At 37.3% G+C, this 27,677-nt stretch overlaps 1 protein-coding gene across 2 annotated transcripts; it reads left to right on the top strand.

The window, feature by feature from the left end:
* Nucleotides 1-1,198: 1,198 nt before the first annotated feature.
* Nucleotides 1,199-27,677, top strand: RLIM (ring finger protein, LIM domain interacting). 2 transcript variants are annotated; one of them, XM_047848203.1, is made up of 5 exons: nt 1,199-1,394; nt 3,202-3,265; nt 17,781-17,973; nt 19,276-19,359; nt 20,665-27,677. In XM_047848203.1, exons 3-5 carry the CDS (start codon nt 17,805-17,807, stop codon nt 22,275-22,277), a joined length of 1,866 nt encoding a protein of 621 aa, XP_047704159.1. In that variant the 5' UTR covers nt 1,199-1,394; nt 3,202-3,265; nt 17,781-17,804; the 3' UTR covers nt 22,278-27,677. The 2 variants fall into 2 exon arrangements, with proteins under 2 accessions (XP_047704159.1, XP_047704157.1); XM_047848201.1 differs by lacking the exon at nt 3,202-3,265.

The following is a 27,677-nucleotide window of genomic DNA, read 5'->3' as shown; positions in this document are numbered from 1 at the left end:
AGAAACAAGGTTTACTGCTCTTCAGGGGTGGGGTAAACAAATAAATAATATACTTTCAGATTAAGTACTTTAAATAAAATTAAGCAGGTAAGGGGATGGGGAAATTATTTTAGATAGCGTGGTTAGGGAAGTCTCTTCTGGGGAGATGACGACTGAGAAGAGTGTTGGTCTTTAAGAGCTAAGATACAAAGGGAAAATATTCTAGCCTATGTAAAGTTGTAGAAGTGGAGACTTTTGGTTTGTTAGAAGAGCCAGTGTAGCTGGAGTGTTACCTGGAAACAGAGAAAACAGAAAAGTGGAAAAAGGAACACAGAAACACCCTAAAAACTTGGGTAACGTTGTTTTTCTAAATTAACTGCGAAAACGGGAGTAGGATGTCGTGAGGCTGGTTCCCTAACTTCCTTCAGGCATCAGCATCTAAGAAAGGCCTTAACTGTCCTTTTACAAATACCAAGGTTATCAGATTTTTCCCACCGTTTACAATCATCGCCTCTTCTCAAGTATTTCAGAAAATTACCATCTCAGAGAGGCCAACTGTGACCACTGTTGAAAACCACAATTGCCCCCACCGGGCACAGTCCCATTCCACCCCACCCCACCCCCTTTCCTCTGCTTTTTCTCACTAGCATTCATCACCAAATATATAGATATATAGTAATTATTGTCCCTCCTCCGAGTATAAAGAATCCTGAGAATGTAGAATATAAAGAACCATGAGAACTGGGATCTAGGGTCTGTTTTAATTTCCGCTGTATCCCCAGCATCTACAACAATGCTTGATAGTTCGCACTCAATAGATGCTGAATAAAAGGTAAGATATTAAACTAGTCTGGACTAATTGTATGAACTGACGTCAGGTTGGACTAATACCGCATTTCTCGCTCTCTGAAAATGGCTTCAAGAGGTCATAAGGTGACGTTCTTCAGTTTTCAGAACTGGAAAGCAAAGGTTCCCACAGTTCTCAGAACGCGAATTTCTCGCCACAATTCAAAATGGCGGAGGAGGGTGGGGCCTGTCACATGGTGGGCGTCACAGCAGCTCTCCTTTTCCAGACCACGGCCCGCCTTGCCGCGTCGTCTGTTGCCCCCTTCTTCCTCCCGCCGAGCCTTTTCGAGGAATCGCCTGGGATTGGCTAATAGACTAGGAGTGGGGCTGCGGGGCCTGAACGCGGCATCATCACTTCCTGTTGTGGGCAGTCGTTTCCTGTCGCTGCTTGGTAACAATGGGGAAGATAATGGCTGCCTGAGCAACGTCTCCGAGCAGGCGCTGGGCTAGAGGCGGGTCTCAACCAGCGACTCATCGGAGGCGGGCTTGAGAGCAGGGGCAGGGGAGGTGCACAGGAGCCTCGGCGGCGGCGGCCGAACCGACAGAGTCGGACCCGACACTAAAACCGAGTAAGTGAAGCCTTGGGAAACCTCTTGAGAAATGGATGGAGCGCGAGAGGAAGACAGCGGAGCTGCGGCCGCCGCGTTCTCTCAAAATGGCCTGAGTGTCGCGTCGCGGCGGACGCTCAGCGCCGCCTCCGGACCCCAAGGCGCTGATTGCTGCGGGGGGCTCCGTGGCGTAGTCGCCGCTGCCATTTTAGTTGGGCGTATAGTCACAGTCTCTTGAAGAAGGGGAAGGAGGTGGGTAGTACTTCCTCCCCGTGGCGGTGCAAGCTAAAGCCAAGGCCCTCTACAATCTTAAGAATTTGGGGGAGGCGATTTATGAGTGTTGGCCTCCGGCATGAGAATCTTTGATCGTCTTAGGGTTTTTTCTCTTTGGTTCTCTGGAGGCTTCCCTCGCTTCCTTACCCCTCTTTTACATGGCGGGCTTGGGCTTGGGAAAAGGGAAAAAAAATCAGGCTGCTCTAAGTCAGTTGCAGGGAACTCTTGGGCCTTTAGATTTCTTAGGATTTGCAGAACCCCACTTCGAGCCCTTCTGCTGGGCACTATCAATTAGGCGCCCCCTGGGGCCACGATGACATCTTCCCTGAGGATCTGGGGCAACTGGTTTACTCCCTTACTCGATAACCCTGGCATAGTCTTTGCCAGATACCACTGCAAGAATCCCCCAAAAAGGCAGGGAAAAGCTGTTGCGTGTTTGTTGTTTTCCCTGGGTAAGGGTGGGAATTGGGCCAAAACATTTTCAACTTAATTTCCTTCAATCCGGCAACAACCCAACCCCTCCCCCCTCAAAAAGAAAAGCCTAAGGGTCTCGGCTTCTGCGGGCGGTACCTGCCACGTACGCCATAGCTTTAGTAACTAGTATTAACCGGTTGGGCTTCTGCTTCCTGAATACTCAGTCCCTTTTTCCCTTATGCTGATTAATTTCAAGATGGAGGAGACAGCCACGTTCCTTCCCTAGACCGTCTCCCTGTACTTATTCCACAGGTTAGTCCGGGAATTTGAGGTCTAGCAATCTTGTTATTTAGGTCATTCTTTTCGTTTAGGGGCAAGAGGAAGCATTTATATGAGGTTGTCATCCACCATTTGCAAGGTCCAACAGTAATTTTTTGCTGCAAGTAAGGAGCCCCCATTTCCTGAATCAGAATTAACCGCTGTCGCTTTGGATCATTGAAGGGAGGAAGAAGTAAATGTACTACTAGTCGTTTCTAATACTAGAATCATTTACTTGATTCTTCGTGATTAAAGACAAAATTACCCCAAGCACCCCCATCAGGTACATTATGTCCGTCTTGGATGACTTGAGACCAGGCAGCCCAATTATAGCCCCCCACCCCCAAATCAGCTTTATAAATTATAAAAATAAAGTACCCAGGAAGACCAATCCAAATACTTTTTAAACTATGATTTCAAGAGACTGTTACACTGAACAATTTTCATTCTTTAGCCTAAATGTCCTGCTGATCTTTCATACTTTAGTTTCTGCCATAGGCTCCTGTAATGTGCCAAATAAGTACTTGAAAGTAACCATCAGAATCTGAAAATATTACTGGTCTAAGGAAAGGCCTATTTTAAGCAAGCTTATATTAAAAGGTAGATTGGCTTTCAGCCTTTAAAGGAAATCTTCTAACACAAGATTGCTGGTTTTCTCTGACCTTCTCAATCTCCCCAAATATCCTAATAGTAATACTAAATTAGGTTGGGTTATGGGGTAACTTAAAATATATAGGATGTGTTTTTTTTTAGGATGTGTCTATTTCAAAGAAAATGTCTATCTTATGAAAGAGGAAGAATAATGGATTCTTTTTTTTTCTAGAGCAGAGAGTGAAGAAAACTAAAATCCAGTTTATTGTATTACAATACTATGTCATAACAGTCAGGTAATTTATTTTTTGTTGCGTCTCCTGATGATTTATGTGTAGAATGCATGTTTAAAAATATTTATTCTGTTTTGCAGGCCCTGTAATTGGATGGGCTCATTTGATATATGTTTATTGGTGCTGGGCATTCTTCATGATGAAAATGGGTTTTTCATTGGGAATTCAAAGGGTAGTGTGTCTGAGTAACTAGAACTCACTAGTGTTTTGTCTGTGAATTTTCTTCTTTTAAAATAATATCTGAAGTTTACCAATACCTATATAGAACAGAAAGAACAAAGTAGAAATTTGCTGCCTTAAATCATTGTTGGAATGGGATGGGTCTAAATAAATAGTGTTTCAATGTTCATTGAATAACTAAATGAAACATCAGTTGAGTGTCTTACAGGAATATAATCTTACATTGGTTTGGGTGGTGGTCAACTTTTTTCCTTCAAGGTCCAAAAAATCTTAATTGATATATGATACTGTGATATTAACTCCTTTCATTACCATCATTGTTAGGGTAACCACATAATTTATTGCCCTAGCCAGGTTGCTTTTAGGAGCAAAAAGGACATTATTAATAATTATGCCTGGACAACAGGTGCAAACCTGGATTGCCCTAGGCAAACTGGGATGGAATTAGCTTAAATTCATAACTAATTTGCATTGAATGTGTATGTTCTGTGTCCTGTGTTTTTACATGCATGACTTTGTAATCCTCATAGCAAAGCCTCATGAGGATATTAACTATTTTACAGAGGTAATCGAAACTGAAAAGAGGTTAAGCAATTTGTCCTCAATTAAATATCTAATAAATGGTAGAGCCCCCATTTTAACCCAGGTCTCTTTGAACCTGGAGTCACTAAACTTTTATACCTCTAGACTTAATTGCTCTCTAATTAGTTTGGAGATGGAAAGAAAATGAAAGCTTGTTATAAAAGAAATCTATAGGTTAGATCATTTCAAAAACTTTTGTTCCCACTTAAAGGGAATCTGCTTTATGAAGTAGGTGAGACTTTTAGCAATTACCCTCTCCCCTTTTTTTATGTCCTGGTTCCTGTTTCAGCTATTACTGCTTGTGATATAATTTGATAACAATTTACAATCAGAAATGGTTTTAAGAAATAGCTTAATGAAATGATCTGGAAATGTTAGGCTGGTTGTATATGTTCTTTCAGGTTAGTGAAGATGTTGTGAGGCCTTAAATAATATAGTAGGTCAGATGGGACATCTGCATCTGTGGAATTATAATGTGTGTATTACTTTTTCCATAGACCTAGTAGATTGTGAAATAGAGCAAATCACTCACCAGCCTCTTGTCCCTTGATTTACCATAGGGTGGATAACAAATTAGAAAGTGAAAAGTCCTCTCTCAAATCCAGATTGATGAGGTGCTAGAATTTTGGGCCACTGCGTAGGACATGTTTTTCTTTTGTAAGTTTACTTCCTTAACACCTCTGTATAACACAAAGATTTCCAAAACCTTATGGGCCATTGACTTCAGAAAGTATTCGTTTATATAATCCCTTGACATTTTGATAACCAGTGTAAGAAGGCAATAATGCTTGTGTCTGTTTTTTCCTTCATTATTTTCTCCCAACCTTGAAAATGGAAATTTCCTAGATAATCAGTTTATTTTTCCTGTCATCAATTGAGATGTTTTTTAAATATGAAAATATTGGCAATTTTGAACAATTCAGGAATATATGAACTTATGGTTTTATTTCTGAAATATATAGTTGATCTTTTTGTTGTAGATTTTCTGACCCAAGATTTTTGTTCATTAGTACCTACATATGTGTGAGACAAACATCTATAGACAGTTTGTGGTGTGTATATCAATTTGTGCACCTTTTGCAATGATTTCATGACTCCAGCTTGGGCTGCCATTATAACATTTGCATGGTGATGAACATGATATTTTGTTGGGAGGGGGGTATTTGTGTTGGGTGTTTTAAACTTTATAATGAAAAATGATCTCTTTCCTCTCACTCTCCACTTAATTAAAAGCTGTAGGGAGAAGGAAGTTAACTCTTAATTATAATTTTAATTTTCTTACTGGCCAAATTTCCCATTAGTGTCAATTATATCCAAGGTGACTGACTATATTAATTTATCCAAGCTGGAACAGTTTTGAGAGTGAAAGAGGGCCATATTAATAATCACTGTGGGACAACAGGTGTAGATTGCTACTCTTCTGGATAAACTGGGGATATATGGTCACTATGGTCATCATTTCTATGTCAGAACACTGGTTCAGGAAGCACAGTTGTCAGCATGTTTCATTCGGTAACACAAAATTGTTTCCCTCAAGTGATATAACCGTCATTTGTGTACATAATATTTTCTTTCTTGGTCAAGGGATTTTTAATTTTAAAAACTTCTTCACTTTTTAAAAAGTTAGATGTAAAACTTATGTTTTTAAAGATAGTATCTTAAAGATAGTTCTTAAAGATAGTTATCGATTAACACCAAAACTGTCAATAGTCAATGATATTACATTACTTTTTTATGAACACATGAACATTTTGGTGTTTTGAGTCATTTTTTGACTTGTTGGGGATAATGAGGCAGAATTGAGTTTGTGTGGGTAAGACCAAATTCCAATTTAGTGATGTAGCTCAATAATAACATGGAATGAGTAATCGAAGATTAAATTTACTGTCTAAAGTACTTGAGTGAATAGAAATGTCATTATGATGGTTTATTAACTAACTTGTTCCTGTGAACTGGTGGCATTTGGTTTGATCTCTGTCCTCTGATTTGTTGGCATTCTTATTAATACTCTTTCAGTTTAACTGTTGTAGAGGGTTGTAATAGAACTGTTTGTGAGCTGCACGTCAGTAGACTTCCTGCCAAGAGATTTAGACCCATGAGGGACACTTCTGAATCCTTTTTTTTTCCTGCTGTCCTTTTCAAGTGGTAAAGATAAAAGAATATAAATGAGGCTAAAGTAACATTGCCATGCAGATAATATTTTGTAATCTTGTATTGCTATAATAGTATCAATAGTGGTAGAGTCCTTGGTAGCATCCTCTGATAGGCCAGTATTGGAAATAATCAACAAATTGTGTGGGTGATGACAGGTATCATGCATTAGGTAAAGGCAGTGAAACATCAATCCTGTCCTGTTTTTCAAAGAGGGGTGCTTTATATTTCTGTTGAAAAAAGTAAGATAGTCACAAAAAGGAGATAGAAGTGCCTGAGTGAAGTGGTAGGGAGAAAAGCACAGCGTTTTAGGCTGATAGCCTAGTTACTCATGTTGTTTCTTAAGCCTTATATTTCTGACTTATTACTGTAATGTGACCTGGGTTATATTTTATTCATAGTCACAGATTCATAGAACTGGCAGGTACCTTATGGGTGGTTTTAAGCCAGTTCTCTTAATATTGATGAAGATCCTGAGGCACAAGAGGTTAAGTGAATTGGCCAAATTAACATAGCTGGTTAATATTACAGCTGAGACTAGAACCCACTATCTCCTACTTTCTCCTTTTCACAGAACTGAATTCCACCCTTCCACTGATAGAATAAAAAAGCTGTTTGATTGTTAATCATCTTTTGTCTATTACAAATTCTATAAAATTTTAATTAAACATTCTGTATATGTAAATTCTCAATACTTTTGGCGACTACATATACAATAGTACTTTATATCCTGACCTCAAATTCAGTGGTTCTTTGTGATTTAACTTTTAAAAAAAAACTGCGTTAAATATTTTTCATTTTGGTGATGGTATTATTGAGCTATTTTCTTTATTGACGAGGATTGCATGTCATTACTTTTCATTTATTTCTGAGGTTCTTAATTAAGCTCTGTTGCAAACAGAATGATACTTGTTCTTTTTCAGTATGACACATTTTTATGTTGATACTATGATTTTTTTTAATTGGCATGTTCTCCTTTAGAACACTATTGAGTCTGGAGCTTGTATGAACACAAAAGATGAAATGCTCAAGGTGCTCTGGTAGTTAGTTGATATTAGGTTACCTTGATTACTCCCTCCCACTGTACCTTTTTGTTTTTAAGAAGAGATTATATCTCACAGACTTAATAGATGTGGCTTCTTTTTAAATTGATATTCACACAAGCATTTGGATTTCAGGATTCAGTTTTGTAAAGTCTTTTGTTTAACAGTATTTTTGGTGCCTTAAGTCTCCTTCATTGGGTACTGTGATGCAGTATATCTATTGAATATAATATGTATGTATTTAGCACCAGGAGTGACCCATTAGTATGAACAATATGTTTTAAATGACTTTTCACCCTGACATAAGAAAATTACATTCTTTAAAGATTGGAGAACATAGGAAAATTAAATGAAAAACTTTTAACAGTGGTCAGAAACATACTTGTATTAATATATAAGAAATGGAAATCCCTAAGACAGTGCTTTAAAATACTCAAGGTGAATAAAATCTGCTTTAAATTCTCTAATTACAGAATAAACCTCAGGTTTAGTTTTCTTGCTGGCTTTTCTTTCCTGGAATTGAATTTACCTGACACAAACATTCATTGACCAAACGAATAGTTTTTGAAATGACTGGGCAAAATTTATAATTTGGCTGCTCATTTCCAGGAATGGATTTGGATATATTGGCACACAGTACTCTGGAAGAAATAAGGTTAATAAAATATGCTATTTTTTGTTTTTAAAACAAAAGTACTAAAAGTTGACTTACTTAAAAATAAGTCCTACTTGCTTCATACTGCTTATAAAAGGTGTTTTGTTGCTTTGGAAGTTTTCATACCAAGAGTGAACAGGGTATAAAAAGCTCATAGTGAGGTTGAATACTTTAGACATGCCTGTTGGGATTGAAGGAATGTGTTTTAAAGTATATAGTTTTGCAAAATTATTGGGAGTCAGTTGTTCATGTAGTGAAAACTTGACTGGATTTGGAATTAGGAGACTTGTATTTAATTACTGACTCTTTCCACTTACCAGCTACTTGGCATTTGGTAAATCACTTTCTCACTCTATACCTGTTATCTGTAAAATAGAGGTGATTATTCCTACTTCATAGGATTGTTGTGAGGATTAAGTGAAATATAAGTGAAAGGGTTGTGTCAATACATGGTAGTGGGTATTGCTTATAATAAGGGAGAGACCTAAGTGACTTAACAATTACATGTTCTCTTAAATTATTTTATTGGTAAGCTTTTCAAAAAAAATATTTAAGTTTAAAAGTGGGTGATGCTAATCATATATTTACTCCAAAATTTCTGACTTATGCACATGAATATTGTAACTGAGAGTAAGATAACTAAATAGATTTAAGATGTTCTCTTTTATTGTTGATAGAAGGAGCCCAAGAGTGTGGGAGGATTCTTCTTTCCTCTTACTAGTTAAACTGGAAGTGTACCACAGTGTTCACCATAGAGTAGAATCTAGAGACCCATTTTGGCAACATAATTCTTTATTAAAATTTGACACCAAAATGGAGAGAGATCTGTATTTGATCATTTGAATTGTGGTGTCTGGCATCTTTAGTGTGCTTTAACCTTTAAAATGTTCATTTTCACTTACGAGTGGTAATGTTACATCTACCAGGGTCTGAACCTGTGGTTTAGATTTACTGCATTTTTTCACTTTATTCTGCTTGGGTAATAAAGGGACTGCTTAAAATAAGACCAGGTTCATGGGTATGTGTGTGTGTGTGTGTGTGTGTGTGTGTGTGTGTGTGTGTGTGTGTAAGATCATTTTACAAGGCATTTGAGAGCATTGCTTATATTCAGGATTTCCTTTTTTCTCCAGAATGTAATTACCTCTTGTCCAGGGGAACTCTGCAGGTGTAACGGTCATAACTCACCCATTAAATGTCCCGAAAGTGTAGAAGTGTCTTGTCAGTGCTGAAATCTCTTGAACCCCATGCCTAGCCTAGGGGAAATGCAGAGTAAGTCAGAAAGAAGGCAAAAGTAGGGAAAGAAGTCAAAGTTTTCTTTCCCTGTCCCCTAATCAACTACAAGAAATAAACTTCTCCTTCAGTGGACACCTATACCTTAGCAAAAACATTGTGTGTTCTGTTTAATGAAGCCTTGCTGGTTTGGTTGCAGTTTTGAAATAAAAATAAGTGTATTACAAGGGATGTCATGTGGGGAAATTATTTTCCTTGATTTTCTCTGGTGTATATTGGGAGGAGGGAAAAGGAGAGCAGGATATGATTATGGAAGTAAGAGTAATTTGGATGATCATGTGTTGCTTTGTGAGTGTGTCCCATTGTTAAAGTGTTAAATTTAAAGATAAAATTAAACCAAGATAAAGATTCTTGCATGGAATAAACTAACCTCTAAGCTCACCAGGAAAGAGCTGTTTAGGATTCAACAGTCCCTAAAATCACAGTGTCAGTAGGGTTTTCAGTAGAGGTGTAATGTTTTGTCTCTAGTTTCCATGTAGGAAATGATAGAAATTCTAAAAAGGTCAAGAATGAAATCTTGATGATTGGTGAACATAGGAAAGAATTCTCTATTCCATGTATATTGGTAGAATATTAATATTACTATTTTATTTTAGAAAAACATAAAGAGGATGAATAAATAGTGGGTGTGTAGAGCACGAACAATATATTGGAAACACTTTGAAATTCGTCGCATATGTGGGATTTCTCTACCTTACAAGCAAATTCTTTCAAATTGCACTGTCCAGTGTGGTAGCCACTAAGCACATGTGGCTACCTGACACTCGAAATGTCACTGGTGTAACTGTATTACTGAACTTTTAATTTTCTTTCATTTTAACTAAGTTAAATTAAAACTGAAGCAGCGTAAAATATTTTCTCATTAAACACAACTTCATTGTTTTGGTAGGACTGCATTTTACTTTAACCATTGAAAATTTAGTATCCAGCTTGATATGTGCTGTGAATGCAAAATACCAGATTTCAAACACTTGGTATTAACAAAAAGAATGTGAGACATCTCACTAATTTTTTATAGTGATAACATGTTGAAATGGTATTTTGGTTATGTTGGGTAAGTAAGATTATGAAGAATATTTCAAAACTATAAAAGACCACGTAAGGCATGAAGTGCCACTCTAGTGGCACAAACGCTGTGTGCAGCAATGGATGAAAAAATTGCTAGCTGAGGGGCGCCTGGGTGGCGCAGTCGGTTAAGCGTCCGACTTCAGCCAGGTCACGATCTCGCGGTCCGTGAGTTTGAGCCCCGCGTCAGGCTCTGGGCTGATGGCTCAGAGCCTGGAGCCTGTTTCCGATTCTGTGTCTCCCTCTCTCTCTGCCCCTCCCCCGTTCATGCTCTGTCTCTCTCTGTCCCAAAAATAAATAAACGTTGAAAAAAATTTAAAAAAAATTGCTAGCTGAGATAGTAATAGTTTTTCAGGAGGTAAGATTTCATTTCATTTCATCTTAAAGGGTGAGTGAAATGGGGAGAGACTAAGAAGCAGCTGAGGGAACAGTGTTAGTGGAAGTGTGAAGGTAGTAAAGTACAAGGTATGTTGCAGGGCAAGGATGCAGCAACTTAAGTGGATTTGTCTTATCAAAGTGTTATAACAAAATTGTGGCAGTGGAATACGTAGCTTAATAGGACCCTAAGCCCAGAATAGAAAACTAAGAGACTTCCCCATCCTTAATGACATGTTAATCCAAAGGGTCTTTTGAAGTCCGTCCGTTCAAACTCCTACCTAGTAAGCAATCTCCTCTTAATATCCACCAGAATTCTGCTTGAATATTTTGAGAGAATGGGTAGTTTGCTTGCTTCAAGAGGCTGGTTACATCTCCACTTTAGAGTAGTTTCATTGTTAGACCATTGTATCAAAAGAAAGAAATATCTGCTCCCATAATTCTTCAACTGTTAGCCCTAGTTTGATTCTGTGGTTCTCCCTTTCATGTTATAACTCTAAATATTTGAAAATGTAAATCATGCCCGTTTTTAGTTTTGTCTTCATGCAAGTCTTCTCTGGGTAATTCAGCCATTTTCTTTATGGTGTTCCCTGACTTGTCATTTTGGTCATTCTAGATCTGAACAACAGGTTGCCTTGGGTCTGTTACCACTTTTATTTGAACACTGTGGTCTATGAACGCAGTATGAGACTATCTTAGGTTTCTTAGCTAGTTCAAACAGGTTTTTTATTGAGCTTTTTGTTAACTGAAAACTTGAGGTCTTCATGTGAACTGCTCTTTTCACATGAGTAGGTTTCCTCCCTACTCTGTACTCTTCATATAGGTTATTTTAATTTGATAATCCTTCATAAAGTGTTCAGGGTAGCACATATACCATCACTTTTGTTGATTTCAGCTCATCCTCACAAGCCACTGAAAATTCAAAATATTACTTATCATATACATACATCTTCATTACTAACTCCCAACTCTGAATTGGTTAGATTTGGTTGGCATGTCTTTGACATGGTTCTTATTTAAATACTGAAGACAGGATTCTTTGCAGGTTAACATTGCTCTGTAACCTTTGAGGGTGAATCTATTAAGCTGTATTCTGTGAATCTGTTAAGCTGTATTGTCATCAAGCTCTTTGCTACTCAGACTGTGATTCTAGGATCAGCAGCAGCAGCACTTGGAGGCTTATTTAAAATGCAGGTTCTCCAGCCCCACCCCAAATCCACTGAATCAGAATCTGTATTTTAACAGGATTTCCAGGTGATCTGTTTGTATGCTGAAGTTTGAGAAGCGCTAATCTAGGCTACATTTCTCCATGATAATAAATAAGGATGTAAAACCTTCTCAGACTCTGTACAGAAATCAACCCAGACTAGTCAGCAGTGTAATTCTGACGTTCCTATTAAAGAGGTTCTCAAACCTAACTGTTCAATAGAATTACCTGTGGAATTTTTAAAATATTGCTATCTGGCCAACCCCAGAGAAAGCTTCCCAGGTGATTCTAATGTACAAGCCAAGGTTGAGAACCATCCCTATGGAAAGCAAATAAGGTTAATTTGGCAGTGAACCCCACTGCTGGTAAACATATTTTTCTTCTCCGTGTTTGCAATATATCTGATAGTCTATTCCAGAATTTCCCTCTAGGTTTCTGGTCAGATTTTGCTGTGCTACAGTTTATAGACTTCACTTTTTATTTGAAGGTTAGATTATTTCTAAATCTAGTGTTTTTTAATCATCTCTCCTATTCTCTGTGATTTCTCAGAGATCATCATTAGAAGTTTTGCAGTTCAGTCTCTTGATTCTCTCTTTGAGAAGTTTGTTTTTTCCACTGCTTCCAGTTGGAAGGTGGTTCTCCTTGTTGAATAAAACAGGAACAAAACAGAAGTTGAGTGCCTCTACCTTCCGTCCTCTGTTAATATACCAACTCCCCCACCACTGAGTATAAGACCCCTTTCTTGTTTCAGATTCCGTTTTTCAAAGCCATTTTTAAAATCTTCCATATTTTTGCAAGTTTCTGTTCCATATGGGCTTTAACCTCCCCGATGCTGTTCTTAAGACTTTGTGACATTCTTAGAACAGTCCTTGGTATGTGAGTTTTCTATTATCTTTGGTTCATATCCTTCAAATGTCAGAACTTACCAGACATTTTTGTCTTTCAAGATTTATGTTTTAAAAGCCTTTCAACCATACTGAGTTATACTTTTTTTTTATAAATTATTTTTAGAACTATTTACTGATCCTCCACAAGTGGACTTTGTCCTAACTTCCATGTTAACTTTCAGAATATTGGGTGCTTAATAACAAATATCGCTGGTGGTTTTCTTTGGTTTGAAGAGTTATGGCTGAAGCGTCTTTTTCCTTTGTGCTTTCCTGTATTTTTTTAAGTTAGCTCCTTAACTATTACCAACACCAAATTGTGTTCCTTAGCTACATATGGAAAATTTTGACTTCCTTTTGTTGTTTGTTTGTTTGTTTGTTTTCCATTTCCTGGCCTATATGAGTTTAAGCTGTTGATTTCCAGTCTTAAAGTTTAAGGTTATAAAAACCAGACAGGTAGAGAAGCTTCTTCTTTTATTATTATTATTATCTGAAAGAGAGTTTGGTTTTATTTTTCTCTTTAGTACTGAATTGTGAATATCCAGATATTTCATGTATTGTATTTGGGATTGAATCTTAGTACTGATATAGATTACCTCTTCCACAAGTCAGGTCTTCATACTTTTGTGGAATTAACTTTTATATTTTCAGTGTGAACTTAAGGTCAATCTGGTGTTAGAAGGAAAAAAGCTAGAGGATGACTTTTTTTGTTTGTTTGGAGTCTTATTTTAGATTGCTTACTTACTACTGTTGTTTTTCATTAGAGTGGTTAATTGAAAGTGGTAGAAAAGCCAGGTAGTAATGTGTTTTTGGGCTTTGCTGATCAAAAAGCAAAATTGAGCATATTTCGTAGTTATTTATATAAAAAGAGAGAAGCCCAAATTTCCACAAATTTTTTCTTGGTAAAACCCAAAATATAATAATAGTGGAGTAGTATTCTGTAATATGGGTCTGATAACGGGAAGAGTGGCATTCTTTTTTGGAGGGACATTTTGCTTAATCAGGGCTAAACATATTACTTATCAAAATTATTTGCAGATGTTCATCTAGTGTTACTGACTTAAAATGAGATTTTCCTTATTTAATTTTTGAAAATGTCTTTTCACACATACAGGTACAAGAAAACCTAGGAGATACTGCAGGTTCAATTCCAGACTAACATAACAAAGCAAATATCACAAATATAACAAAGCAAATAAACCAAGTCAAATGAATTTTTTGGTTTCCCAGTGCATATAAAGATTATATTTACAGTGTAGTAAGTTAAGTTTGCAATAAATAGCATTATGTCTGAAAAATGATGTGCATACCTTAATTTCAAATGCTTTGTTGCTTAAAAATGCTATCCATCATCTGAGCGTTTCAGTGAGTCGTAATCTTTTTGCTGGCGGAGAGAGGGTCTTGCCTCCTTGATGTTGCTGCAGCTTCTACATCAGCATTTGCTGCTTCACCTTGCAGTTTTATATTAGGAAACCTCATGAACTGCCTTTCAAACTTTTCTCATGCAGCTTCCTTACCTCTCTCAGCCTTCATAGAATGAAAAGTTTTAGGGCCTTATTCTTGATTATACTTTGGCTTGAGGGAATATTGGGGCTGGTTTGATCTTCTATCCAGACCACTGAAACTTTCCATACCAGCAATAAGGCTGTTACCCTTTCTTATCATTCGTGCATTCACTGGAATAGCACTTTTAGTTTCCTTCAAGAATTCTTCCTTTGCATCCACAATTTGGCTATTTGGCACAAGAGGGCTAGCTTTTGGCTTATTGTGGCTTTTGACATGCCTTCCTCACTAAGCTTAATCATTTTGCTAGCTTTTGATTTAAAGTGAGAGATGTGTGATTCTTCCTTTCACATTTGTATACATAGAGGTCATTGTAGGGTTTAATTAATTGGCCTAATTTCAGTATTGTGTCTCAGGGAATAGGGAAGCCCAGGAAAAGGGGGAGAGATGGGGAACAGGTGGTTGGAGCAGTTAGAACACACACATTTATCTGTTTAGTTTGCTATCTTACATGGGCATGGTGCATGGCACCCCAAAACAATTAGAACATCAAAGATTACAGATCACCACAGCAAATGTAATAATAATGAAAAGTTTGAAATATTGCAAGAATCACCAAAATGTGAGACAGAGACACAAACTGAGCTAATGCTGCTAGAAAAATTAGCACCAATAGACTTGCTCCACTCAGGATTGCCAGAAACCTTTCAATTTATTAAAAAAAAAAAAAACAGTTATCTGTGAAGTTCAATAAAACACAGTATGCCTATGTTGCTATCTAATCAGTACACAAGCATAGAATTTTAATGAAGCATATTTATCCCTTACAGAAGGCATTTATAGAATTCATTTGATATTTACCTTTCAGCATATCATTACACGGCAGAATTATCACTTTCAGTCGAAGGTTAGGTGGAAGCTCCTCAGATGCAGTTAAAGGGATTTTGAAATAAGGAAATTTTCTTTGTAGTTGCAATGAGGTCCAAAAAATGCTTCCGTAACTGTAATTTGTGCTCAGAAAATAAGTCTGTTACAAATTTGTAGGGGAATGGAACTGTTGTTTCTTTGATAGCATGTGTAAAGCAGCTTAACGTTGTGATTCCAGTGTTAGTTGTTGAAATGATCTTACTGCATTATAAGTTTTGCATATAAGTGCTGTTCTGCCTTGTAATTTTAGGTTGAATTCATTAAAACACATTAGGAAGTCTACAGCAATAGCTAATTTCTCAAGCCATTCATCATTTGGTAATAGTGATTGAAGGTGGTTCTTCTCATTCAGAAAAAAAATTCAGTCTTGGACTTGCGTACAATGAATTACGGTATAACTTTACCAAGGCTAAGCCATCAAATTAACAAGGAGTAGGGCAAGTTAGGAAAATGAGCTTCTATTTCTGACAAAAATTCAAGAGAACTGGTGATGTTTAAGTCCACAGTGATGAAGTTCACTGGTAATAATACTGGTTCAGTAATACGTTAGATTCACATAGTTTCTGCAAACTACCTGCTGATGAATAATATAATGAATAACCATAGACTTTAAATACCTTACATTTTCACAAGCTTTATAAATTTGTCCAACTTGTCTTTAGCTGCTGTACATATATATTTACCACCATTTCAGTTGTAACACATCTTAGCAGATTTCACTTTAAGCTGTGCTCAATTAATGTTTTCTCAACTTTTTTGAAATAGTTGGGGCACCTCGGTGGCACAGTCAGTTAAGCCTCTGACTCTTGATCACAGCTCAGGTCATGATCTCATGGGTTAGTGAGTTTGAGCCCTGCATCGGGCTCTGCGTTGATGCTGTGGAGCCTACTTGGGATTCTGTCTCTCCTTCTCTCTGCCCCTCCCCCACTTGTGCACATGCTCTTTCTCTCTCAAAATAAAATAAACTTAAAAAAAATACGATCACCTGTAGTTGCTCCATGCAGACTATTCATAGAGGCTACTTCTGTAGTTACTTCAAACTTCTTGAGTAATCAATACTTGACTCCTTGAATAAACAACTGAATAGTATCAATTACATTTGTCGACTCATCAAGAGCCAAGAAAACTCACTCAGAATCATTTGCTGTCTCATTTTTCAATTGATTATGACATATCCCAATATCCTTGAATTTTTGAGCAGCTACTCTCACAAAAATCCAATCATCTTGGGGCGCCTGGGTGGCTCAGTCAGTTAAGCGTCCAACTTCGGCTCAGATCATGATCTCACAGTCGGTGAGTTTGAGCCCCACATCAGGCTCTGTGCTGACCACTCAGAGCCTGGAGCCTGCTTTGGATTCTGTGTCCCCTCTTTCTCTGCCCCTCCCCCACTCACGTGCATGCTCTCAAAAATATATAAACATTAAAAAATAAAAAACAAAACAAAGCTAATCATCTTAAACAGGTTTATTTTCTCTGACACATTTCTTTAGCTTCTGCAATGAAGCACAGTTTAATTAACTCCCCATTATAAACAGCTTTTCTTGATTTAGCCAACAAACCACTTGGAAACTTACTTTGGTTGAAGCTTCATTTTTTATTCTGAGAAAATATTTTGTGATGAGAGTGTTCTTTTTAAATTTCCAATTTTTTGGACTGTAGCTCTTCTGTGAATTGGGAATATCGTGATGGTTGCTTAGTCTGATAGTATGAACGTGTTATTTTATTTTAGGACAGTTAAAGAGTGCCATTGCGGGGCGCCTGGGTGGCGCAGTCGGTTAAGCGTCCGACTTCAGCCAGGTCACGATCTCGCGGTCCGGGAGTTCGAGCCCCGCGTCGGGCTCTGGGCTGATGGCTCAGAGCCTGGAGCCTGTTTCCGATTCTGTGTCTCCCTCTCTCTCTGCCCCTCCCCCGTTCATGCTCTGTCTCTCTCTGTCCCAAAAATAAATAAACGTTGAAAAAAAAATTAAAAAAAAAAAAGAGTGCCATTGCATAATAAACTCAGTCTTTTCCATCTCACAACAAAATCCATATTCCACTATGCCTTTGAGGTTGACAAAGTGCACTTTTACTTCATTTGACATGATAAGTATGAACTGGTAATTTTTTAAAATGTCATAGTTCTGGTGATATGTATGACACTTGAAATTCTGTCAGGTTACATCACTACAGTTTATAAGGTACAGATCATCACCAATGCAAAGTGATGAGAGTGCCACATCCGGTCGCTCATCTCTACTCAGCTCTGCCACTACAGCACAAAAGCAGCCACAAACAATATGTAAATGAATTCATATGACTGTATTCCAATGAAACTTGATGAACACTGAAATTTGAATTGCATATACTTTTTGTGTATCACAAAACATTATCTCCCTTTTGTAAAAACAGTCTTTAAAAGTGTAAAAAAAAAGTCATTCTTTGATCTCAAGGAAAAAAATAGGCGCCAGGGCTGGTTTTCATAGTTTGCTTACTCCTGACCTACTTTTTTCCTAGTATAACAGTCCTTTTTGGGAGTTTTTCTTTGATGAAATTTTATTCATATGATGTCTGAAAATTCACATCTTGACCTGCATTCTGGATTTTCACATAATTTAAAGTGTTCTGCAGAACACATGGTAACTTTTGTTTTCAAGATTGATCTCCTTTCTCCTTGTAGATAATTTTCCACTTGTTCATCAAGATGGAAAGCTCAGATTCTAACGATAAAGGAAGTGGTGATCAGTCTGCAGCACAGCGCAGAAGTCAGATGGACCGATTGGATCGGGAAGAAGCTTTCTATCAATTTGTAAATAACCTGAGTGAAGAAGATTATAGACTTATGAGAGATAACAATTTGCTAGGCACCCCAGGTATGCGATGTGTGAAGATTTCTGGTCTTTTAAAAAAAAAAAGTCTTATTATAAAAATCTGTTTCTGCAGCCATTATGAAGTATGATTTTTAAAATTTTTTTAATGTTTATTTATTTTTGAGAGAGACAAAGTGCCAGTGGGAGAGAATTGAAAGCAGGCTTCATGCTCTGAGCTGTCAGCACAGAGCCTAATGTGGGGCTCGAACTCACAAGCTGTGACATCATGACCTGAGCCAAAGTCAGACCCTTAACCGACTGAGCCACCCAGGTGCCCCATGAAGTGTGATTTTAATACAAGGGATACAGAATGACATTTATTGCTGTACTTATTGCCTAATTCTGTTCACTTATATTTGGAATTAACCTCTATCACATCTTTTAATTATGAATTATATTATGAATTTATAGCAAGCTGAATTGAAAAGACTGGAACTGAACAATATTTTTGTTTTTAGTTAGCTTTATTTAACCTACAAGACATAAATCTGAGTGTGGAAGAGCTAATGGGAATGTTAGTTCCTAGGACAGACTTCCTTTTTTGTCATCTCTGATTCCCAGATTATATTCTAATCATAATCCTCCAAAGCTGGCCTTGGGTAAAATTGTTAATTCAGAACTTTGTGCTTGATTATTCTCTTTTGCCCAATTAGGTCCCATTTGATCCTAATTAAAACTCATTATGTCTAGTCCTCCTCATATCTATTTAATTCTTTTTAAAATTTTTTTAAATGATTTTATTTTTGAGAGAAGGAGTGCAAGCAGGGGAGGGGCAGAGAGAAAGGGAGACACAGAATTAGAAGCAGGCTCCAGGCTGCGAGCTGTCAGCACAGAGCCCATTGTGGGGCTCGTACTCAAGAACTACGAGATCGTGACCTGAGCCAAAGTTGGACGCTTAACCGACTGAGCCACCCAGGCGCCCCTCTATTTAATTCTACTAACTTTTGAGTTATTGTTTAAATTTTAAAAGGTAAGGTGTTAGCATGCCTCTTATGAGAAGGAGTGTGTTTTGAGCCAACAGAACCAGACTTGAATTAGAATGCCTAAGTTGGTATTCTGGCCCTGCCATTTATTGATACATCAGTCTCTCACTTAGTCTCAGTTTCCTTGTTTTAAAATGCAGATAATAATGTCTGCTTCCCAGAGTTACAGTTTTAAAGAATGAGCTGTTATATGCCAAAGCATTTAGTAAACTGGAAAGAAACTTATATAAGTTTTAATGTCATGCTCCCATACCCAGGTTCCTACTCCTTGGTTTTCATCTCAGTTTTCGTAATTTGGCAAACATTTTTAAACTATTTTCAGGTGAAAGTACTGAGGAAGAGTTGCTGAGAAGACTACAACAAATTAAAGAGGGTCCACCACCACAAAACTCAGATGAAAATAGAGGTATATTTTGCTTTGGAGGGTGGGTAGAGGATGAAATAGATAAGGAACTTCAGTAAATGTCAGCCAGAGATTACCGAGAAATGGAACAAATTAATTTAGTGCTAAGTAATTGTTAATAAAAAGAGAACTGGCATTTTCTTGATATTTGGTGAGAATGTCAACGTGTTTTTTTTCTGCTTCACCTTTGGGTTGTTTGTATTAATTGAGACATAGTGAGAAATGGCTTTAAATAAGCCACATTTAAATAATGTGATATTTTTTCTTGATTTTTTTACCTCCATTGAAATTTTTTCCTTCCTACTGAATTATTTTTTCCTTATAAACATGTGAGTTTTCCACCAGCAGAAAGAAATGGCTATATTCTCTAACCTAGTAGCTATCAACAGGTTATAATTCCCACCCCCACCCCCCACTGCCCCCCAGGGGACATTGGCAATATCTTGAGACGTTTTTTGGTTGTTGCCACAACAAGCTGGGGCTTTCTACTAGTAGCTAGTGGGTAGAGGCCAGGGATGCTTCTAAACATCTTTACATCCTAAAATTCACAACAACACAGCCCCCAGAACAAAAAATTATCTGGCTCAAAATGGAAATAGTTCCAGTGTTGAGAAATCCTGCTTTTATGTTTTAAATAGGATTGTGGGGAATTTGGCTATCTAACATAAGAGGCTATGATAACAGTTTGGTTCTTAAGCATGCCATTACATGTACTATGCCAGATTCAGACTATTCATTTGTTCTGATCTCCAGTTTCATGTTAATTTAAGCTCTTGGTAATATGAAGAAGTACTCAATACTTTTAAACTAGTAAACCCCATTTATATTTTTGCAACGGCTACAGCAGTCTTGTGTTTTAAAAGACCTATATATCAAAAGCATTTAAGTCAGGATCCTAGAAGAAATATTGTAAACTAATGAAAATTTGAGAGAAATGTACTTTGCACTAAAGCAGTAGCCCTGTACCTTAACTGGCATTTGTCTTATTTGATTACATTAGTGTTTTGACAGCGGACTGAAAAAATGTCTTCTGTATATGAAGTATTGAAAATAGACTTCCTACAGATTCCCTTTAAAAAACATTCTCTAAATTTCTCTAGGATTAGCTTGTTCTTTTGAAACGAAATTAAAACATTCCTGTCTTTACTTTGCAAATCTATACAGCATAGCTTACAAATATCTGTAAATGTGACATCCATTGGGAATCTTTCTTTTTTCTCTAATGCAGAGTTTCAGAGCATTATTATATGATTGTCCTAATTTTAGTAGTTCCTTTTTCTCCCTCACCCCTCCCTTTTTTAAAAACAGGTGGAGACTCTTCAGATGATGTATCTAATGGTGACTCTATAATAGACTGGCTTAACTCTGTCAGACAAACTGGAAATACAACAAGAAGTGGGCAAAGAGGAAACCAATCTTGGAGAGCAGTGAGCCGGACTAATCCAAACAGTGGTGATTTCAGATTCAGTTTAGAGATCAATGTTAACCGTAATAATGGGAGCCAAAATCCAGAGAATGAAAATGAGCCATCTGCAAGACGTTCTGGTGGAGAAAATACAGACAACAACAGCCAAAGGCAAGTGGAAAATCCACGATCTGAATCAACATCTGCAAGGCCTTCCAGATCAGAACGAAATTCAACTGAAGCATTAACGGGAGAAGTTGCACCTACCAGAGGTCAGAGAAGGGCAAGAAGCAGGAGCCCAGACCATCGGAGAACCCGAGCAAGAGCTGAACGAAGTAGGTCGCCTCTGCATCCAATGAGTGAAATTCCACGAAGATCTCATCATAGTATCTCATCTCAGACTTTTGAGCATCCTTTGGTAAATGAGACTGAGGGAAGTTCTAGAACCCGGCACCATGTGACATTGAGACAACAAATAAGTGGACCTGACTTGCTAAGTAGAGGTCTTTTTGCAGCTTCAGGAACCAGAAATGCTTCACAAGGAGCAGGTTCTTCAGACACAACCAGCAGTGGTGAATCTACAGGATCAGGACAGAGACCTCCAACCATAGTCCTTGATCTTCAAGTAAGAAGAGTTCGTCCTGGAGAGTATCGGCAGAGAGATAGCATAGCTAGCAGAACTCGGTCAAGGTCTCAGACGCCAAACAACACTGTCACTTATGAAAGTGAACGAGGAGGTTTTAGGCGTACGTTTTCACGTTCCGAACGGGCAGGTGTGAGAACCTATGTCAGTACCATCAGAATTCCGATTCGTAGAATCTTAAATACTGGTTTAAGTGAGACTACATCTGTTGCAATTCAGACCATGTTAAGGCAGATAATGACAGGTTTTGGTGAGTTAAGCTACTTTATGTATAGTGATAGTGATTCAGAGCCTAGTGGCTCAGTCTCGAGTCGAAATGTGGAAAGGGCAGAGTCACGGAATGGAAGAGGGGGTTCTGGTGGTAGTAGCAGTTCTGGTTCCAGTTCCAGTTCTAGTTCCAGTTCTAGTTCCAGTTCTAGTTCCAGTCCTAGTTCCAGTTCCAGTGGTGAAAGTTCAGAGACTAGCTCAGAGGTGTTTGAAGGCAGTAATGAAGGAAGCTCATCATCAGTCTCATCAGGTGCCAGGCGAGAGGGTCGACACAGGGCCCCAGTAACATTTGATGAAAGTGGCTCTTTGCCCTTCCTTAGTCTGGCTCAGTTTTTCCTCTTAAATGAGGATGATGATGACCAACCTAGAGGACTCACCAAAGAACAGATTGACAACTTGGCAATGAGAAGTTTTGGTGAAAACGATGCATTAAAAACCTGTAGTGTTTGCATTACAGAATATACAGAAGGCAACAAACTTCGTAAACTACCTTGTTCCCATGAGTACCATGTCCACTGCATCGATCGCTGGTTATCTGAGAATTCTACTTGTCCTATTTGTCGCAGAGCAGTCTTAGCTTCTGGTAACAGAGAAAGTGTTGTGTAATTAAGGTCTGAACTCTCAGCTATGTAGCTGGTATAGTGATGGGCAAACAGGAATCACTTACTTTATGCCCACTTTTTGGGTGGTGCTTAAATGTAAAGTAGCAACCTGAATTGAGTCATTGCTTTCTGAATGCATCATTGTCTTTTTCCAATTTCTGTTCCAGAATAAAAGGAAATATTTAAAAAGCAATGTTTTAGGACATAAAAATCTGACTTCAGTACCAGTAATTGCTATTACTGGTGATTCATCATCTACATTTATCAGTTTTTCCTTTGTTATCTTAAAAGATCAGCCTTAGCAATGACTCTTTATCTGTTTCTCATTGATCTTTGATCTTTAACGTTTCCCATGCCATAGGAGAGAGGGACAAAGGAAATTCCCAGTGTAGACTAAGTTACAGTACATGTATAATAAGTGATTGCTTAAAGCTTTGCCATTCCCAGTTATTAGTTGGCACAAATTCAGCTACATGCTGAATGTCATTTGTTCACCTTTCAGATGAGGTGATATTGGACGTCAGTGTAAATAACACTAAGGTTAGGATCTTCTAAATGTATAACTGTCTCCTAAGCCCATCACTGTGGCACACTGTAGAGTGAGCTTATAGTTTAATTGAGATATTTATCTTGTGGAAATATTAAAAAAAGCCTATGCTTGTGTAAGTGAAAAAATCACATTCATTTGTTTAAAAATGTAAAGCTATTTTGTAGAGGCTCAGTACTTTTCCAATGCACTGTTGTATTAATGCATTAAAAATTGTAAAGTACCATGCTTAGAAATGAAAAAAACTGCTTTTTGTGAGCCAACATAGTAAAAACACACCAAACAAAGTACAAAGCTGCTTTTGTAAGTGTGTAGATGTCAAGAGCAGAACATATCTATAGTATTTATAATGTATGTGAACAGCTACTGTGACATGCAGAGGAAAGGACGGAGTGCAGAATTGAACTGCGTTGAAGATAACCAATGGAAATTTTGTACTTTAACTTGGATTTAGGCAGGAAATGAAAGATAGGAGGAGTAAAGAAAACTGCTCTGAAGAATTTAAAATTTTTATGAAGACAGTAACCATACAGATGTGAACTGGTTTCACATGGTGAGATCCTTGACACAGTATTCTAATTGAGCTGATGAAATAGATTTAACAACTTTGGTAGAGTTTTGGTTTAAAGAAAACAAACCACTACCACCTAGCACAAGTTTACATTGATGTTTCTACAAGTCTGCTCCTCAAAAAAAGAAAAAGGTGGAGGAAAGAGACTATAAACCACTTTTAGCATAAGAATTAAAGTTGGTACAGAGGTGTGTACTCTGTAAGAAAGTCTCCAATTTGCATTATTTTCGAGATTTGTCATTTAAGGTACCAGGCCACACTTGTTAATATTTCATTACTATCCAACACACACTTAACATCTCATATTTAAAGACCAGTTGAAGAATTAAGGGATATTTGTCCTTTGTTGAAAGTTGGGCTATTTGAAATTCAAATTTTTCATTGTACTGCTCATATTTGAAGATGAGGCTGCCAACTCAAAATCAATGGCACATGTGTTTTTGTGTTGTTTCCTTAGTAATAAGATTAGGTTTATGAAATACCCCAGTACTCTTGCCAAATTTCTCTTTTGAGGCCAGTTTTGGTTAGGATTAATCTGACTGTGGAGGACTTGTTTGTTTATCTGGGAAAAGATAGTGGACCCAAAGAGGAATTGAATGCATCCTTGGTCTTTAAAGTGACAACTATCCACGCATAGTCAGATACTCTACAAAATAAACAAGTCTGCTTCAGGAATTATCTGGCTACCTTATCTGTTATCAACCTGTCTGTAAAGGTTGTTTCAAAGCTCATTCTTTTATATTTTCCTCCAGCTTTCAATCCTACCTAAGTATCAAGGTAATTAGCTTGTAAATATGGTAGTTGTTTACTAAGGATATGTACTGCTCTTGCAAGGAAATAATGTCCAAACAAAGCTTCACTTATTTTTTTTAATATAAGCAGATTTCACTGTTTATGGCGCTTATGTAATACATTTTATCTTTTTAAAAAAATGTCCATGTAAAAGTCAGGATTCCTTTATATTTGTGAGCCTCCTTGTCTCCTTTCCCAAGGGTGTAATCTACGGTTTTCAGATCTGCAGGGTAGTCCCAATTGGCTAAAAACAAACCCATTTTCCTCTTGGTTTGAAATGTCCCATTATAAGGGTGTTTATTTTAAATAGTTTAAAAACAACTACAGCACATTCTAAGCATAAAAGTTATTGACAACAGGTACCTCCCTAACCTCCCAAGATGTATTACTCATTTGTGACATATTAAGGTAAGAGGTAACTCATGCAGAATGCTGGTTATGAATGTAGATATTGAAGCTATTCATAAACACTGGAAATAGGATTTTAAGTTTTTAGCCTTCAGTAGAATGCACATATTGGACATGTGCATGTGGACACCTTTTTCAGTAGCACTCATTAATTTCCATTGGATTGTGTAGAATGGATACAAATATTTTAGTGAAATTTGCTACTTTTTTTTTTTTACAAGGCCCATGACTATACTTACTGGTGTTGTGGACCTTGGAAGACAAGGTCATTTGTAGGCGTCAGATGTACAATGGAGAACAAGAGTCTTTTTTCCCCACCAGCATCCAAAACACCTGTTCTCTTGAGGGAACATTTTCTTGCTAAAGACTACATTTCATTTTGTATCTTTGCACTTTTTCTTTATTACAAAAGGTTCTGTGTTGAAGACCTAGTTTGAACTTCATGCAGTAATAGGAACAAGAAAAAACAATGTTGGGAAATAACGTTCAGAGCATAGGGAAAAATACTAAAAACTGAGTTTTCTCGAGTATTTCAGGTATTTTTAAAAATTCACTTACTGGTATGAAGTGTTTGAGGTGTTATGTTGTTTAACTCCAAGCAGCTGACAAGGTTGAGATTTATTATTACTAAAACCAAAATTGAGCAAGTTAGGTTTTGAAGTGTGCAGACTTTATCTATAGCAACACTAGAAGATGAGCCATATTGTTAATTTGGAATATTTGCTCTAAAAAGAACACATTAGTTACACCTCAGTGGTGTTAATGGTTAATGGAGGTGGAGATTGAGAGAAGTGTTCACATTAGTGTTGGGAGTATAGGAAATAATCAATTGTAAAGTTAACAAAGTTTAGTACCAGGATTGTGTGTGTGTGTGTGTGTGTGTGTGTGTGTGTGTGTGTGTGTGTAATGTACACACACATACAATCTCTATAAACATGATTGTTGAGTTTATCCAAACTTTAAGATTAGGAAACTGCTTAGCTATAAGTGTTACCTCAAGTAATTTTTTTTCCTTTGGGAAAACATGTCCTTTCTGTGCCAAGTGTTCTCTCCTAGTGTCAGTGTCTCAAATTGTATTTATGAAGGGTTATCACTCAATATGCTTTTTTATTTAACCACCTGCTTCTCAAGTGTCTATGACCTGAAATGGGTCAAGCATCAGTCGTGACTTTCAGTCATTTCCCAAAATACCCATGCGATAGGGAGGTTAATGTTGCAAAATGACTCTTACAAGGCCATTTTTACAGCTTGCTAGAATACAGTGGCACCTTGTGGTGGTTGTCGATACTTTCCTTTTAAAAATGGAGGGTATTCCCCTCCACCCCTTTTTATTCTCCTTTGTTCTTTTGTGAACAAAAAATATAATCTTCCTTGAGTTTTTAAGTTTTACTTTACTGGCTTCCCTATCAAATGTATGGTCAATATTAAGTACACAGAAGCCATGTTTGCAGGGCACTTTTTTCTTTTCTTATGAGACTGTTGATTGCTATTTTCTAAAGTATTCTGTACCTTAGTGATGTAAGAGGTGGATAAGGCACATATGAAAGTGTTAGGCGTTGTTTCCCCCCCTTATCTATAGTATAATTGTTCACTATGTTTAGTATTCAATAACAGTGTTGTAATTCAATGAGTTAACTGGTAAATTGTACACTTTCGAAAAACACTTGAAGACGTAAATCAAAAATAACATGCTTCATTTGGAAAGTTAAAAGTGCAAGGTCCGAGGAATGAGTGTTTCACTTATTTTTAAATTGGATTTTTAATTAGCAACTAAGAAACAGCTATGAGTTAAGTACTTGCCCTTTAAAATTTTTAGCATCTTGAAATTGAGTTCTTAACTGGAACACTTCTAAAATACTGTAATATTCCCAATAGGTGAGTGATCTCACTTGCTTTAGTAACTCCATTTTGTACTTAACAGTGTAGGATAGAGCTGGTACTCAAGTGTTGGAACTCTCAAGGGATAACAACAGTTTTTATCAGTTTCATGATGATTTCCATGTCTATATAGGTGTTTTAATTCAAATTTGAAGCAAATGAACACACTCTCCAACACTCTCAAATACAATTACAGTGAGATATTTGGTTTTGATTAGGATTTGTTTACTACTAAAGAGCGACAAGCTGCTTTATAGTCACTTGGATTGAACGATACCTTAAATACATGCAATGAAAGTGAACCCCACCATACCACTGTGCCTGGTTATTTCAGGGTTCCTCTCAGTTCCTCATCTTGCAGATTTATTCCAATACCAATGTATGGTTGAACCAGCTGCCCAGCCTTAAACTCTATTTAGTGGCCCTCTGCTAACATTCTTTGAACTGATTAATTTGTGTTTGAACTGTCAGATGTTTGGATTTTACCTCTTGTTAGCTCCATTTGTCCCTGGTGCTGCTTTTAAAGATATAGGGCCATGTGATCAGGTATCAGGTTGAGTAGGTATGCAGTTGGCCTGGTTATGTATCTGTGCCTGTTTTATCTTCTCCCATGAAGAGCTGCTTTGGTATAGATGTTTACTTGGATTCATATATAAAGAACTAACTGGGCAGCAGTCTTAGAAAGCTTTCTGAAGCCAAAAGAACCTGAAGGGATTTGGAGGGGGAATAGTAACAAAAGCTGCCTTTATGTCTTTGAACATGAAGCACATAAATGTATGTTCTGTAAAGACTAAAGTGATTGTTATACCAGGGCTTCCTGACCTCTGGGAGAGATTTTCAAAACAGCAGAAAGGAGCACAAAGTGAAGTGAATTTGGTTGGCTTGCTTTATCTGGTTTCTCATTTTCTTTCAATTTTAAATCTGAACGTAACACCCTTCTCCAATATCTATCCAGAAGACTCCTGGTTGGGAAGCCCTGTATTAAATTTTGAGAATGTACCCAGTTTCCTTTTTTTTTTTTGTACAGTGCTTTACACCTGCTAAAAAATAACTTGTTTAATGCAAAACAAGACCTTGAAAGGTCAGTCATATTACAGCTGGTTTCATTATTAATAGTTATCTTTTAGGAAGAAGCTTTTTCCCTATGTAAGATGTCATACTGCAGATTTAAAATATAGACTATCAATAAAATGCATGAAGTGATCATT

Source organism: Prionailurus viverrinus, unplaced genomic scaffold (genome assembly GCF_022837055.1).
Source record: "Prionailurus viverrinus isolate Anna unplaced genomic scaffold, UM_Priviv_1.0 scaffold_55, whole genome shotgun sequence".
Lineage (NCBI taxonomy): Eukaryota > Metazoa > Chordata > Mammalia > Carnivora > Felidae > Prionailurus > Prionailurus viverrinus.
The sequence above is the reverse complement of the archived record's forward strand: the minus strand, read 5'-3'. Positions and strand labels throughout refer to the sequence as shown.